Source organism: Kryptolebias marmoratus, linkage group LG11 (assembly GCF_001649575.2).
Source record: "Kryptolebias marmoratus isolate JLee-2015 linkage group LG11, ASM164957v2, whole genome shotgun sequence".
Lineage (NCBI taxonomy): Eukaryota > Metazoa > Chordata > Actinopteri > Cyprinodontiformes > Rivulidae > Kryptolebias > Kryptolebias marmoratus.
Genome location: NC_051440.1, coordinates 24,360,102 through 24,377,236, shown reverse-complemented (window position 1 = coordinate 24,377,236; position 17,135 = coordinate 24,360,102). Strand labels below are relative to the sequence as shown.

The 17,135-nt window shown below is 38.7% G+C and overlaps 2 protein-coding genes across 3 annotated transcripts; one reads left to right on the top strand and one right to left on the bottom strand.

Annotated features, from left to right (window-relative positions):
* Positions 1 to 448: 448 nt before the first annotated feature.
* On the bottom strand, positions 449 to 5,973 carry fam169b (family with sequence similarity 169 member B). 2 transcript variants are annotated; one of them, XM_017428869.2, is made up of 8 exons: positions 5,866 to 5,973; positions 5,333 to 5,460; positions 4,687 to 4,789; positions 4,522 to 4,607; positions 4,134 to 4,299; positions 2,423 to 2,605; positions 1,486 to 1,619; positions 449 to 904 (listed from the first exon to the last, which is right to left on the bottom strand). In XM_017428869.2, the coding sequence occupies exons 2-8, from the start codon at positions 5,456 to 5,458 to the stop codon at positions 578 to 580; spliced, it is 1,125 nt and encodes a 374-aa protein (XP_017284358.1). In that variant the 5' UTR covers positions 5,459 to 5,460; positions 5,866 to 5,973; the 3' UTR covers positions 449 to 577. The 2 variants fall into 2 exon arrangements, with proteins under 2 accessions (XP_017284358.1, XP_017284359.1); XM_017428870.2 differs by lacking the exon at positions 2,423 to 2,605.
* A 1,200-nt stretch (positions 5,974 to 7,173) lies between these two features.
* ldhd (lactate dehydrogenase D) lies at positions 7,174 to 14,056 on the top strand. The gene is made up of 11 exons (XM_017428871.3): positions 7,174 to 7,304; positions 8,400 to 8,509; positions 8,599 to 8,740; positions 8,906 to 9,047; positions 9,164 to 9,323; positions 9,405 to 9,604; positions 10,701 to 10,829; positions 11,469 to 11,596; positions 12,463 to 12,553; positions 12,998 to 13,109; positions 13,294 to 14,056. The coding sequence occupies exons 1-11, from the start codon at positions 7,212 to 7,214 to the stop codon at positions 13,472 to 13,474; spliced, it is 1,488 nt and encodes a 495-aa protein (XP_017284360.1). The 5' UTR covers positions 7,174 to 7,211; the 3' UTR covers positions 13,475 to 14,056.
* The last annotated feature ends 3,079 nt before the right edge of the window (positions 14,057 to 17,135 follow it).

The window sequence follows — 17,135 nt, the reverse complement described above, 5'->3', positions numbered from 1 at the left end:
AAGGAGCCAAATGTTAGCTAAATGTAGCAAAAACTAAAAGCAGTAAACAGCTAGCAAAAAGCTAAAACTAGCAAAAGGCTAGCTAAATGTAGCAAAAAGCTGGCTAAAAGCTAAAAGAAGCAAAAAAGCTAAATGTAGCAGAACAGTAGCTAAAATTAAAAGTTGCATAAAAAGACCAAAATGAGAATGTTTTTAAAAGGATTTGAATAGATCTCCATGTTTTCCTTTTGGGAAAGTCTTTTGTAATTAAAGTTAAATATTATAAAAGGTATAAAAGTTACAAAACCCAAACTGTCACAGCAGCCATCTCCTGAAGGAGCTGAAAGTTTTCATATATGAACGACTAAAACAGCACAAAATCTGCAGAAACAATTAGAAAGCAAAAAGTATACATCTGATGTTTACTATGTTCCACTAAGAATGAAATATGGCTTTATGAGGTCTGGAAATCATTGCATTCTGTTTTAATTTTCATTTTACACAACCTTCCCACTTTTTTGGAATTGAAAATAAAGTTTCCAAAAGTGTTTAAATGGATCACAGTGTGTGAAGAGTTTCTTCTCCTCAGTCTGTATTTTCACAAGTTGACTTTTGTTCTTCTGGCTCTCTTGGGCCATTTCTCCGTTTCCACTGAATTCTCTCCGCTGTGTTTTCTTGATGAAACAATCTTAGATTTCATTCTCCTCCTTCGTGGCCATTCTCTGATTCGTGGCCTGTTGTGAGATCTTAAATCCGGCCCATCATAGTGGGCGGCAGAAAAACATCCTGTCTCAGAGATCTCGCTGCTCGGGGAGCGCTCTCCGTGGTTCACGTCACAGCGGTTCATGTGTAGCTCAGCAGAGGCCGCCACCAGGGGAGTGTTCATGTTACAGGTGCTGAAAGGAGCCGAGTCCTCCGCACATTCCTGCACGGAGACGGGAACGGCTTTAAAAGGAGCTGACATCATTTGTTCTAATGTAACTTTCAGTACATTGTTATAAATCACTCCACAGCTCACACGAAACACACTTCACAAAACAGGGAGTTCTCCTGCAGCCTTCATGGATCCGTTAAAAGCTCCCGAGGTGACAAAGAGCATCCTCACTAACACTCATTCATCACCATTCCTAGAACATTCTTTAATATTTCTAATATGACTTTTTGAGTGAGGGGAGGATCAGGTTTTACCATAAATTCTTCAAAGTCAACTCAAAATATCTCCTGAACCTCTGGGTGGGTTTTAAACAAACCTTCCTTTATAACTGATTAACTTCTGGAGTCAATCCATTTCACGATGGCTTATTGAGCTTAGCAAAAATAAAAGTAGCTTTAACTCTAAAATCTGGTGGGATAGAAGCTGAAAGTCGATCACAACACGTACTCTGAGCGCGATATTTTCAAGGTTTGACCAAATACTCTGAGTTCACGTGACTCTAAATTTATTTATTAGGCTAAGGTATATTGAGGAATTGTGAAAATTTCCTTCGTCATAAACCCGATTCTCACCTGCTGCTTGGATGAGTAGCGACCCAGCTGGATGTTGAGCCAGATGTTGCGGCGCTGAGTCCATCCTCCCGGAGCCTCCACCTCATACAGACGCTCCCGCTGCTCCTCGTGCTGCTGCAGGAACCTCCTGACCACTGGACGTTCACACAAAACATCGCCATTAAAAACAATAATTTAGTTTTTATTTCAGTTTGTTACGTTTTGCTTTGCATACGGTGTTTGTTTGTTTTAATTTTGCACTGTCCAGTTCTGTTGCAGAAGTGAGAAGTCACAAGAAGGATAAAGTCCCTGCAGTGTTTCCTGTTAGATTATCTTCTCCACTCAGGTTTGATGGCCTCATCCTTCTACATAAACATCCACACATGCAGGTTTATTTACGCCAATAAGGAAAGACTTTTAAGGAACAATCTTTAACTGAATAACCTTGGCTTCTGACCCAGGTGTCATCAACATATATGATATTTGTCAGATATATTGAAATCTGAGCTAAGGAAGTAGAAGCTTTTACCACACGCGTTAACGTACTTTATGGGAAAAGGTGAAAAATTAAAAGAAATAGTTTATTTTCTTCAGCTTTTGTGGCTTTTTGCTAATATCTGTTGTCTCTGAGAAGATTGTAAGGTTTAGTTTCAGAGCTGAGCATAAAACACTCCAGCAGGATGGTGTCATGACTGGCACAGAACATAAAAAGATAATTGCTTCAATAAGTGCATGTGGGGAAAAACATTTCCACACAACTACGTTAGTTATTCCCACCGCTGTGAATGCAGCCAGTACAAAATTCTGACTGTCAGTAAAATAAATCCAATCTAAAACTGAGCTGGTAACGCTAAAAGAAGAAAAAATAGATAAATATAGCAAAAAGCTAAAAGTATCAAGAGAAATGAAGTGAGATATGATGTAAATAAAGAGATCAACAGGAGGACTTCAGCTGAACCTGCTGCCATGCTGGGAGACAACGGAGAGCTGAGTCCGAGAAACTCCTCCGAGGAGAACGAGGAGCAGAAATCCTCCAGAATCTGCAGGCCGAAGCCTCTCCTCCTGCAGCTCCTCCTCACCAGCAGCGTGTCCAGGACGGGCAGCAGGTAGCAGCAGCTGCTCCAGCCGTCACACAGGCTGCCTGCAACAGCACAGGAGGGAGTAAAACCATAATAATACCCGACCAAACAGGCCCTCTCATTTCTGGCTCTAACTGAGGAAAAGTCCTACAAGGAGGAATCAAAAGCCAGAAGATTTTTGTTTTCTGAAAGTTCACAAATTTCTGGATTAAATTATGTTACTTTTACTACATGAAGGCCCAAATGCAGTCTTATGTGATGCCAGAGCAAAAATGGTTTTAATTTACAGTAAAGGTCATATCTCTCTGGGCTGTGGTTGTTGGAGACTAGTTGGTGACTCAAACTTGACTAAATTGAGAGAAAACAGACAAATCTTCAGTCGCAGTCTCACTGAATTCTGTATTCTAGACCGTTAAAAAGATTTCATTGCCCACCTCCACCCACATTTGCAGCTGCTCTCACATTTATTATTTAATCTACTGGAGTACACTTTTAAAATGTAAGCGAGCAAATTTGGACCCATTTTTCAATAAATACGATTTATTATCGGTGTGGTTCTTTTAGACCTGGACATGTTTTCTGTTAGAGGAGAGCTCCTGTGCTGGTGTCAAAATACAGCCAAGTTCAAGACACCCACGATGACTTGGTGTCTTTTCTAGGAGAAAATTTAACTCTCTTGTGAAAGCTGTTTGCCAACAAGTTGCCAGGTGTCGTATCCCAGTGAAATACTTCCTTTAGTGTCCTGGAAACTACCAGCTAGAATTCCAGATCAAATGGCCGCCATGTAAAAGCTTGATGATAAAAACAAAAAGCTTGAGTGATCGACCATTAAACCAAACCACGAGAATATCATTTTACTGCTTCCTGGACTGGGGTTAGGCACCAGCTACCCGCGACCCGGAATGGAGAAGCGGTTAAAGAAAATGGATGGATGGATGGATGCTTCCTGGACTTTTGAATGACACGGAGGTAGAAATGCAGATTGAGAGCTGACAGAAATTACTGCCTTACACAAAAGGATCTTGTGTTTTTGATTATTGCACCTTTTTGGATCCTTCTTTCCTCCGGTCTAAAGAACTGATTTAATGGCACACAGATTTCAACAGACTCTCCCGCTGAAATGCAAAGTTTTACTCAAACACTTGTATGAGAACAGGAAGTAGGAACTAAAACTCCACAGCCCTCAGTCTGGCCTTTGTCAAAACACACAACAGAGGTTATGAAACTGATTTGCCAGACACTGAGCACTGACATGTTAGAACTCTGAGAAGCCCTTTACCTGCCAGATATCCCCTGAATGCACCGCTGTGTGTGTGTGTGTGTGTCTGAAGCTGAGCAGGTACTTCATGGAGCTTACAGCTGCTGCAAGAAACTTTAATAGAGGATAATAGATGATGAACTTACAGCTACTAAAGCTTGAAGTTTAGATTCTAATAATGCAACAATCTAATAAAATATATTGTGCTGATAAATAATAATCCTGTTTTGTTGCTTCTCATGCATCATCCAAACGTTGAACTTGTGTAAATTCTTCCAACGCTTGTGTTGTTTAGTTACTGTAAATGATGTCACCTTCCTCCACCACCCCACCTTTGTGTTTGACGGTGTAAAAGCCCACCGCCTGGTTGTCCGTCCACAGCACTTTGCAGCTCTCTGAGCGGGGGTGCAGGGAGAACAACACCTGCTCAGGTGGAGAAGGCCTCTCCGCAACCTGACTGAGCAGGAACACGATCAGCCTCTCTATAATCGACTGCGCCTGTGGATGGGACAGTTCAGGACCCGTTTTATTTCTTGTGTCTTCACTCTCATTAAAAAAAAACTCTCCATCATCACACCAATATACCAAATATGAACAGAGATTTGAATGAGACAGAGTTAAATGCTCCTAAATGTTTTACAGAGCCTGACGGATTGTGTAGCTCTACACAATAGTTGTGACTCTATCCTATAAAAAGAAAAAGAACATTTGCACACTTACAGACACCAAGCCACTTCTGGATTTACTGGACGTTCGCAACACATTGTCCAAACGCCACCATTTGTCGTGCAGGTACAACGCCACGACTGGAGGGTGAAAACATAGCAGCAAGTGTTAATTGTTGTCTGGATCGGGGTGTCCACGGAGAGACGTGCAGCTGAAAACCTTGTGATGGATCTTCTGGAGGATGAAGCGCCAGCACCTCGCAGGCAGGATGGTTATCCTCGAAGAGCCGCAGCGGTCTTATATTGGCTGTTGTTATGGCAACCTGCGCAGAGAGGAAGATTACAATAAAGAAAAAAGGTTTTAACAACATAAAAATGCAAAACTCCTATTGTTGCTACAAGAGGCGATAAAGCTTGGATTATATAACCCAGTTATCTGAAAGTCCCAGCTAAAATCAGACAAAATTCAATTAACCAAATAGTCCATTTTCAGAGATTCAGTTTTTATAAAAAGCTTTCTGTTTTACTGTGATCACGAGCTGATTTATCAATTAGTCCACAAGTGAAATTCTCATTAGGAGCTTTTTTGGTACTCATGTCAGTAATTAATATGGTTTAAGCAGGGGGAAATAAATAATTAGCGATTTTAAGGTCTAGATTTGATAATTGTTGATGTTTCGTGAGACAGAATTGTCTGAATCTTTGTTTTTTGTTTTATTCTTTTAGGTTGTTAGAGGGACAAAGCATGCCATGAAATGATTTCACATTTGGTAACAATAAAACTGAACAAATGTACACAAAAAGTGTTTTTTTTTTTTTTTTAGATAAGTTAAAACCTATAAATGAGAGTCATTCTAAACTGCTACCTTTGAGGTTTGGGATGACTCAAACCACTTGTTATTGCACGGTGTTGCGTTCAGGGACGACAGGTAAAGTTCAGATGCTGACATAAGCTCGGTGTCCTCCACAGGTGGCAGGTCAACAGGATACATGGCTTTTCAGAGGGAAACAGCAGCTTTTAGGAGGTCGTTACACAACAACAAGAGCAGGAGATCTTCTATAACAGATACATTTACACTTGTTTCAAAACAACACCTGCGTCGTGATTCCGAACAGTTTTTAAGCACAAATTTACCAGGTTACATTTAAAATCCAATATTAACGTAGTGTTACTGTTTTTAAAATAGTTTAGGAACCACAGCTAGTTCGTGGTTTCTACATGTTTTGAGCCTTTTTTTAATCAAACACAGCTGATCCGAGCAGGAAACAGCTGTTTAACAGCAATGACAACAAAAACAACACGTCAGGACGTCACTGTAAATGTTCACAGCTGAAGAAAAGAACGAATTACTGAACATTTAGCTTCCTCTGTACTGAAAGGAGAAGGTTTTAGAGCTACCTTTAAAGTCTCGTTCCTGTATTAAACTTTGACACCGCCTTTCTGTCTTCGGTTTTTGCCTGCAGCGCCATCTTCCGGCGGAAACATTTTCTTCCACTGGTCCGCATACAGGAAGTAACCGGAAGCACTTCAAATGACCTTCAACATAAAAGCACATAATTCTAAAAACAATATTTTTGTTTAAAACAAATTATTTCAAATTAAATTATTTTTTCTATATCGTTCTATAAAGATTTGTTGGAGTAACTGACTATAAGTCAGCAAATTTTACAATTAAATCAGCATATTTTGTCTCTTCTTACATTAAATAAAAATTTGTCCAGCTACTCAAAATCTACTTGAACATAAAAATATAGTTTAAAAACTTTAATAATACAACTTAATATTAAGTTTTATATAAATGCTACACATAAAAACTCATTTATTGCATTATAAAATCAAAGAACTAAAATACAACCTTAATTAAAAATGTACATTTTTTTTTTTAAGTTTTTACATTTGAGATACGTAACTTCGACAGATTTTTTGGATTGGGGTTGTAAAGTGTTTACCTTTATCTGTAGTTTTACATTTTAGGACAAAAGAAAAGACCAAGCTCTTATGAAAATGTGAAAAACATTCATTTGAATTATGGAGGCTTATGTGAATCACTACTTTGATAAATATATCTGTGTCACAGAAAAATTCTTAGATTGAGCATATACATTTAGACTGTTAATTGGATATTTAATTGCGACTAATGGGAATTTTTCCAACAATGACAAGTAGCTTCATTTACTTGAACTTTTATTATTATTATTATGAAGCCTTTACTTTAATTCTCCTAGTTCTTAGAATGACTTTCCATATTTTTGCAGATCACTTGATTTCAATTGTTTGTATCGAAGTAATATATTTGCAAAACTGCATTGTTGTTGTTGTTGTTGTTGTTATTGTTTTCCCCTCAGCAACCTGCTGTAAAAGTGTTAAAATGTTTTATTTTTAGAGGGTTTCAGAGACAGCCCACACTGTAAGTTAAACGTTGAAGTGGTAAACTGGATAACAAACTATCAGAACAAACTGATTGTTTGAGCCTTATACACACATTTTGCAGAAACCTGGACAAGAGAAGTGCTACAGTTAGCTTTTCCTATAGTGGTTTTAAATATAAATGTTTATTTTCATGTTATTTTAGGTCAAAGCCGCAAAGAGCTACGGTAGAGAAACCAAAGAGGCCCCAAAGCCCCAGGGGTCAGGCGTGTGGAAGCGCCAGTTGATATTTTATTTTGAAAACAGTGTAGCGGAAGTTGCAGAAGTGAACTTGACTAATCCGGAAGTGACGGTGACATTCGGCTCAGTAAAATACAATGTTGCTCGGCCGGAGTCCGTGTCTCAGGCTGCTGTCTCTCCGGCGTTGTCTCCTTCAGTGTCGCAGCGTTAGTTCAGAAAACACCGCGAAGGTGAGTTATTTAAAAATAATTAAAGTAAAATCTGAGCTGCTGTTTGTTTCACGCGTTATGTGGGAGAAGGTCGCGTACAGACTGGAGACAACTCAAAGGTTATGATGGTTCTGTTCCTGCAGACTGAGGAGAAATTGATCAACAGTTAGCTCATAAATCACGTATTAAAGAACAGGTTGATAAGAAACAAACAAACGTGCAATATGTTACATTATAAGCTACTATCATTAAACTACTTTTTTATTTCTTAAGCTCGAGTTTTTTTCTAAACCTCTGGTGTTTTTGATTCATGTCATTTACTTTTATGATAATTACGGTAATCATGTTCAAACCTCAGAATTTACAAAGGATGTTTCTAACTTTGACTGTGACTCTAAATTAGATTTTTATTTTTACTATAAGTGCTGACTCAGCTACAACTTTGTTTTTTTTTCCCTAACCATCTCTTTAAATAGATAAATAAATCATTTTTTCCTGGTTAGTGGGTTGGTATAATAGCAATCTGCATTGATCATCTTTAGGTAAAGTAACCAGAAAACTTTTTATCCCCTTATTGTTTGCTTCCTATTTAAGTATTTGAACTTTTTTCATTTTGATCCTGGATTTTCCTGCAGATGCATAAAGAGTATTATTTTAAAGTTATTTTAAAGCTCTTTTAATTGAAATCATTTGTTTTAATGTAAACCTCTTGTGAATAGTTTGCTGTCAAACTTGCTCTACATCTGTCCTATTTAACATTTTTGGTTGTCTTTTTTTTGTTGTTAGATTGTACATATTTTATTGTCTTGTTGTCTCATTTTGCGTCACTTTTGAAAACAAATAATAGCAATTTAAATACAAAAGTTGATTAATTTCTTGTGTTTTATTGAATTGTGGACTGATTAAATTATTATTAATAAAAAACATGTCAGAACTTTGCACGGCTAAATGACAACAAGACAGGTGAACTGATATTAGTATTTGCTAAAGAAATGTTTATTTGCTTATTGTTTTTAGTACATTTAGTTTTAGTTTACAGTGTCAGATTTAACCTCCCTCCTCCTCCTGATGCCTCAGTATCCTGTTTATTTATTTATTTTGTTGCTTTTGTTGAAGGCTGCTGTGGACAAGGTTCTCTCTGCCTTCAGGTCCATCTGTGGTGAGGACGGAGTTTCGTTGGGTGAAGCCGTCAGAGAACAACACGGCAAAGATGAGTCTGTTCACAAGTAAGTCTCGTCAGTTTTCACAGGCGCAGATTTAAAAAAATGTAAAGAAACACAAAAAGTGGTGAGAATCTTGTACTGCTGCCGTCCAGATGTCGTCCCCCAGATGTGGTGGTGTTTCCTCGCTGTGTTGAGGAAGTCAGCGCTCTGGCCAAGGTCTGCCATGACCACAGCATTCCCATCATCCCGTTTGGCACGGGGACCGGCTTGGAGGGAGGGGTCGGTGCTGTGAAGGTGAAAGAACGTGTGCTGAAACAGGTTCTATCTGAGAATTATCAGCAGTTCCTCTTAAGAAGAAGTTGTGCTTCCAACTTTAACTCTAAAATGTGTTTTTATGTTTAAGAAAGAAAGTGGAATATGTATCAGACTCATGCCACATGTGTTCATGTCCATCCCCAGGGTGGTGTGTGCTTCAGTTTAAGGAACATGGACCAGATCCTGGACCTTCACCCAGAGGACTTTGATGTGACGGTGGAGCCCGGTGTGACTCGGAAAGCCCTCAATGCGTACCTGCGTGACACCGGCCTCTGGTTCCCTGTGGGTCAGTCCAGCAGCACAGTAAAGGATGAGCATGGCAGACTTTTACTGGCAAACTATCATCAATAATTAGTTATTATTCTGTATGATCTGATTGATTTGTTTGTTTGTTGATCTCAGATCCCGGCGCTGATGCTTCTCTGTGTGGCATGGCTGCCACCAGCGCCTCTGGTACTAATGCAGTTCGTTATGGGACTATGAGGGAAAACGTTATGAACCTAGAGGTGGTTTTGTCCGATGGAATCGTTATACACACAGCTGGGAAGGGCCGACGCCCCAGGTGTGGCTCCGACGTCATAGATGCACGTTTCATCGTTGGTTGTTGGACTTAATTGCCTTAATTTTTGTTTTCTGTCTTCAGAAAAACGTCAGCCGGCTACAACCTGACGAACCTGTTCGTAGGTTCTGAGGGCACCCTGGGGATCATCACCAAAACGACGTTACGCCTGTATGGCATCCCGGAGGCCATGGTGTCGGCTGTCTGCTCCTTCCCCTCCGTCCAGGCTGCTGTCGACAGCACCGTGCAGATTCTCCAAGCTGGGGTCCCCATCGCTCGCATCGGTGAGGAAGGATCAAGGAAAACGGGAAATAATGAGAAATATTTTAATGATTCTGGTAGAAATCATTCTTGTTTCTACATATGTAAAAGAAACTACTCAAACAAGAACATAATAACAGTAAAATGTAATTTCCAGAATGTAAAAACTACTTTTCCATACAAACATTTCTATATACAAAGATACTGAGTAACCTGCTTTCACACAAGACTGAACAGTTTGTTGTTCTGAGAGGAGATAAAGTTTATAGCTGAAGTTATAATCAGTCATGAAACACATTAAAGGCTGTACAGTTTCTCATCTGACTCCCTGATAAACCCGGCCTCACATGGTTTATAGCATTAATAAAGCAGACGTTGCAGGATCATTTGAAAACCTTGTGGTAACGATACATTATTCATATTCTTGTATTCTTTTCATCTGACCAAAAACCAAAGACCAAAACATGCATGTTAGGTTAATCGGCAACTTTAAATTGGTGTGAGTGAGGGTGGTTGTCCTCCTCTTTTGTCTCTCTGATGGACTGGTGACCTGTCCACAGGTAGACATCAGCTCTCTGCGGTTTGGCTGATTTCTGTAATTTGTGTAGATCTTAAACTTGAATCATACTGGTCTTAAAAAGTCTTAAATTTAACTGCAGTAACCCTGTTCTTGTTCGCCTTTTTATGCCCAGAAATGTTCCGATTCCAGTGTTGCTTTAAACATGGCTGAAAACTGTAAAGTTCCTATCAGCATCCAGATAACAGAAGAAATTTTCAGCTACTAAAATCTGCCGTTGGTAACACCTTAAAGCAGATAACCACAACAGTTTAACAGTTTGAATGAATGTATTTTGATTACGAGCTGCTGTGAGGTCAAATCTGTCTCGTCCTTTCTTCTCCCAACATGACATTAGACCTGATAATTTAAGGCCTGGTGAAAGATAAGACAAAAAACAGGCCAACAAGGACGAGATTAAACTATATTGATCTGTTTTACAAAACAGACTTCTTCAGTGGGAGGTAATAGAATCCTGGTTTGATGGATGAAAATAAACTAAAAGGTGTGTCACTGGAATATGCATCCCCATTTTGTTTGTCCTTTCTGTGTTTCTGACCCAGAGTTTCTGGATGATGTGATGATAGACGCCTGTAACAGGTTCAGCTCCCTGTCCTACCCCGTGACCCCGACTCTGTTCCTGGAGTTCCACGGATCCGAACGAAGCCTCGAAGAACAAGTCGCCACAGCCGGTGTGTGAGTCTGCAGATAAGACAAGTTTCTCTGACAAATGACCAACATCTTATCCCTCCTGGTGTCACGTTGCTGCTGCAAAAGGTTGAGCTAAATGTTTAGATTTTAAAAGTTTCTAACTAGATTGTTTCAGAGTAGAAAGAGCAATAAAAGAGGCTAATGTAGACTGTTTTTCTGTTTTGATTCATCTTAAATTAAAAATTTGTTGTCACTTTTAGAAAAAGCACTAGACACAAACACAAACGTTTTCAAAATCTTATTTAAAAAGCTCTTGTTTAAAATGACGGCTGTTTAAAGACTGATGCAGCATGTGGATGTTTGCAGACCTGAGGCATTAAAGTTATTATAGCAGGGGGTTTCAACACATTTAGGATTTTATCTGAGGCATGTTTAGTCAGAGTTTTTATTTGAGGGATTATGGGATGGAGTTAACTCCTCCTGTTTGGCATCAAGATCAGTTTCCTGCTGTAATGTCTGCGAACATCAACAGCTGGAAATTTATCTTAAAGCGAGTGTGGGATCAGGTGGGAACTTAGTTTTGTTAATGCTTGTGTAAAATTAGAACATTAACTAGTCTGCATAGATTTAAAATGACTGAACTCAGAGGTATTTATAAACCTGTGTGTGTGTTTCTGCAGAGGAAATCACTCAGAGTAACGAAGGTTCAGACTTCCAGTGGGCTCGGGATACAGAAACACGAAACTGTCTGTGGAAAGCTCGCCATGACGCCTGGTACGCTGCGCAGGCTCTCAGACCGGGCTGCAAGGTAAACTAATCAAGGTGTCATAACGTGCAGCGAAACACAGAGGAGCTGGCAGATAGAATCAATGTTCTCGGAAAGTTAAAAAGCAGAAAAAGAAAATATGAGAATAGAAGCTTCACCGGAGAGATGACTCAAATATATCTGAAAACTTCCGTTTGCTTAAAGGTTTTGTGCACAGACGTGGAAAGCCCATCAGCTGCTGACATTTGTTGCAACAACAAATGAAAAGAAAACCATGTTCTCAACGAGCTGCGGGAAAAAAACAACATTAATGTGTGTTTAATTTATTCTTTTTAGTGTTTTACCTCCTCTTGGCATTAATCTTTAATTAAAATACAGGTAAAAGAAGAAGAAAGGAGCATTACGTGAAGGAATGCATATCACCAGAGTTTAAATAAAGATCTGTTAGTGCTCAGAGTGTGTGTTAGAGACGACTCTCAGCTGAGTCATCGCCACCTTTGTGTTTGCTGTGGTCAATTAGCTGCTGAAGCCATTTTGAATCAGGTTGGCTCCAAAATGTAACCAGTTGCAGATTTAATGTTAGGATCCAAACACATCTAATATTGTTTTTAAAAACACAGCGGGGACCAAACGCCATTAAGCTGACAGTTTGACTTAATGAACTGCTGCTGTGTGGAAACTTGAGTCACAGAGATGTTGGGAGGTTCGGCTTTTAACAACGAGCCTGTGGGTGATCGCTCAGTGTGACACAAACATTTATTTTTCATCAACATGGCCCACATGGGGCCTCTTTTTTGTCTCATTTTGTTAAAGGTTTCAAATTTAAGGATTGCAAGAGACAAAAACTTGATGTCATTCCAACACTGTGACCTTATCTTCCCTCTGTGTGTGTGTGTGTGTTTCTGAAGGCGTACTCCACAGATGTGTGTGTCCCTTTGTCTCGACTGCCTCAGATTATCGTTGAGACGAAGAAAGACCTGATTGAGAACCGTCTGACTGGTGAGCTCAGGGCAGAGTGAAATATTTGTTTTCATGTTTTCAGTGCCACGAGCTTGTGACCAGATTTCTTTCAGTGTGATTTAGTTTTATTACTCAACAACCAGCACTACACCTACATACAGTATGAAGAAAGTTATATTTATCTTTAAAATTACTTCACTGTTCCCTCAATTTTTATCTGATAAAACAAAAAAAAATGCTTGAAAAGATAGTTCAGATTCTTTGAAGTGGGGTTTTTTGCACATAATCACAGAACTCCATGTAACGATGTAAAAGTCCTGAATGGACGCCTGTCCTCAGTGGACCATGTGTTGTTTATTGTGTCTCAGTAGACTGAATATGTTAAAATTGAATAAAAACAGCAAATGCACCAAAAGAAAATGAAGAGATAAAAATCCGACGCAGCTTCTCAGGTGTGATTAAAGTCTTTGTGTTGTGTTTCAGGTCCCATCGCCGGTCATGTGGGTGACGGTAACTTCCACTGCCTGATGGTTGTGGATCCCAGTGACCCGGATGAGCTGCACAGAGTCCACCTGTTCACCGAGAGGCTGGCCCGGTAACATGACTGACGTCTTTAAAATGGAAATTACCATTCAAAGTTAGCGTTATAAACTCAAGACAGCAGGACTCAACGTTCTTCAGCGTTCTGGAGACATGAAAACTTTGGGCGTTTTATGTTTCTGTGCTGATGTTTTGTTCTTATAGACGTTGACACGCAGTGTTATTTTGTTCCTGTGTAGGCGAGCGCTTGCCATGGACGGAACGTGCACGGGGGAGCACGGAGTGGGCTTGGGAAAGAGAGTTCTGCTGCGCGAAGAGGTGGGACCTCTGGCCATCCAGGTCATGCAGGGTCTCAAGGATTCCCTCGACCCCAAGAACCTGATGAATCCTGGGAAAATCCTGCTGCAGGGAGAGCTGTAGACTGCACTTTCACTCGAAGGCATTTCAGCTAGAAAAGAATTAAAGTGAATTTTTTCCTTTTAAAAAGTAAAACCCACGTGTGGATCAGAATTACAATCAAATCAAAACGATAAAAATTCCTAAATTGATCTATGTTTAATTAAGAACAAACTTCTAAAATCATATATTTGAAGTTTATGGAGAAATGTTCAATATGAAAACTGTATTTTTGAAGTTTGTTTTATAGTTTTAGCTGAACGCACTGATGTTCACCCACCAGGTAGCTCCAGAGATAATATGACTAAAGTTAAATCATCTGGTGTCAGATTTTTACAAAACTAAATAAATATTTATTCTGCACTCAAGGTTTTTGGCCTTAAAAGCAAAATCTTTTGAAACTACTGAGTTAAAATCCCATTAAAGTGGTTTAGACTGGACAGGAAGGAGATTTTGCTGATTTGGGATCCATCTTTGATCCTGATTAGGATCTGACAGTGCAATACTTTGCTCCACCACACGGTGTCAGCAGTGAGTCTCAGTCTGACAGATTTCATGTGAATCTCATTAGAAATGGATAAAATAAAAATGTTTATTTCTGCCTCAGTGGTTTGTTACCAGTGTTGTTCCGGTTCACAGCTGTAAACTGAACATTAGGAGAGAGATAACGGTCCTGAAACACTCACGGAGCTTCGGCGCTACAATGAAAAAACTCTACGTAATATTGGACTTGTATCTCAGTTTATAGTCGGTTTATTTTTATTATTATTGATTTGTGAAAGCTTCCAGTGCCTATGCATACAGACACAGATCACTGAGTGAATTATCTTGGTGAGGCCCCAGAGGCCTATCCGCTCCCTTATAGTGACACAAAATTACCCTTAATGGGCCGATACAACAACTCTGGGAGCTTTCAAAAACACAGATAAAGTGCATGCACACATAAAGATCACAGAGTGAAGAATACAGTCAGACAGGAACAGAAAATAACTCATTTTCTGTTCATTTTGTCTGCAGTAAAACAGACACACGAGTCCTTTTAAAGGCAGAGATAATTTTATTTACAATCTTAAATTGTCTGATGGGGCAAAAATGACTTTACACTCTAGTTAAAATGGGCATATTGTGGTTTTTAAAAATCACACAAAGTCATTAAAATCCTCCTAAATACTCAGAGACCTGTCATAATTTTTATGAAAATTTAAAGTCATATTTAGAGCCTGTTAAATGTGGATGTAATAAAGTTAGTGAATTATTTTTTTCATGTTTTATAAATCAAAGTGTTTGGATCGGGGAGAAGCTGCGTAGTTTTATCTAATGAAATTAATAATATATCTGACTTGTATATGATGCCTTTATTTCAAATTCTCCACAGTTAACTTTAACATTTCTTTATTATTGTTTTTAACTGCTCTTTAAAGAGTCTGTAAATTTTCTGTTAACCCCAAAATATAAAACAAATTGTTTAAAAAGGATGGAGGAAAAAGATTTTTCATTAACTTTTCTTATATTTCAAATTTTTTTATTATTCCTATACTCAGCTCATAATGAGTGTGTAAGAAAGCCTTTTAGGTTTTTTTATTATTGCCTTTTTCTTTATCATTTATCAACTGTTAAGGCTGCTTCTGTGGAGTTTCAGCCATCACACCTATAACTGATTCCTATCAGACTCTAAAAAGAGATTCTCTGCATTTCAACGCTGTCCTCTTGTTCTGCTGCGTTTATGTTTTTCGTCCAGTGCTCCTAAATTTATTTTCGATCCGCTCGAGCTGATTGTGTCTGGTTTATTTGATTTGGCGATGGTTTGATTACATGGCTGAGCAACAGAGAGGACCATTTATAGACCTTCTGTCGTTATAGGAGGACAGATTAACACCTTCTGTGTGACAGTATGTACCGAAACATAACTTACCTTATTGGGTTGCATCAAGAAACTGCCTGAGGCCAGACTTCTGTATGAGAGGAGACACAATCAGCCAAACACACTCAGAACCAAGGATTAGACCGAGTCGTCTCAAACCAAACAGAGAAACGGAGGCAGATAAGTCAGCATATGGGATCAAAATGAATTTATAATTTAACAATCTTTGGACAGGGAGCAGAAAAGCATCATGGGAATGTTGAAGAACAGGCAGACTCAGCTTGTCTTCAGTAAAAAGATTAATTATGGGAGTAAATCTAAAAACTTACATTTCAAATACTTTTTTTAAAGAATATTTAGTTATGCTCAAAATCACAAACAGTTTTAGCAAACTGAAATGTTTTCCAATCTAATAAAAAATAACAGTGTGGAAATAAAAACATTTTTTTCTTTACTTACCTGATTAATCTATTAACATTAATTTAGATTATATTATGTATAATTTAAATACTTTCCCCAGTTTTTACCAATGGTTGAGAACAGTTTGAGCTGTAATATTTCTTCTTTAATCAATTAAATGATTAAACATCTCAGGAGGATGGGTATATGCCCGATCACCTTGGTCCTTCTGAGGGGACAGGTGCCTGCCTGTGGGGGCGGGGCTTCTCCTGCTTGGTGCTGGGTGGTTTCTCTGCCGGGGAAGGTGCAGGCGCCAGGCCGTTGGGGGGTCGGGTCTCGTGCTTGGCCTACCTCTGTACGGACGCACAGCTGCCTTGGTTGGTGGTGCCTGGGGCTGCTATGGCCCTCTGTCTTTCTGTTACACATATGCTTACCCCCCCTCCCCACCCACACACACACCTTCACACACTGATTCACAAACAGTCCTGATAGTAGAAGGTCGTACAAACAGGTTACTATTACAATAACGTGTCCTGCCTACTCTGACACTAGATTCAGTCTTGATTCAATAAAGTAAATCATGCAAATAGGATTTCATCTTGAGATATCCTTTTTGTAGAGCAAATCTGTTCTGACACACGTAGGCAGACCATCTTCTTTACATGGTATGCCTGAAATGCCATAACAGGACAATAAATAAATAAAAAGAATAAACAATTAAACATCTTGGTGGCTCAAACGTGTGTAGTCAAACAAGATTGATGTCAGTGACATCTCTGAGTCTTGAAATTCTTTTATTACTTTTTATCCAACAGTTTAATCTACAGTTGATTAAAGTTCATGATAAATTAGATTATCCACCTTAACTTTTAATCAGTTTTATATTAGAAATATTAAAATAATCATTCATTTAATCTGTTTGTTGCTTCGAGCCCTTCGTGGTTCTGGGTTGTCACGTTTTAATTTCTTAAAATGAAATTAATTATTATATTTCTTTAAGAAATGTAGTAACCGTTCAGTCTTTTTCTGCTGTTTCTGAAGGTTGTTTACCTCAGTGAGGGATGGAAATAACTGCAGCATTGTTAACAGTAATTAATTCCTTAACTGAACCTTGATAATGAATGGATGTTTACTAGTTAAAATAGTTATTGGAAAGTATTAAGATATGTGTGAGTTTTATTATCTTTTTAGTGAACTCTTACAGACAGACAGACAGACAGACAGACAGACAGACAGACAGACAGACAGATAGATAGATAGATAGATAGATAGACAGATAGATAGATAGATAGATAGATAGATAGATAGATAGATAGATAGATAGATAGATAGATAGATAGATAGATAGATAGATAGATAGATAGATAGATAGATAGATAGATAGATAGATAGATAGATAGATAGATAGATAGATAGATAGATAGA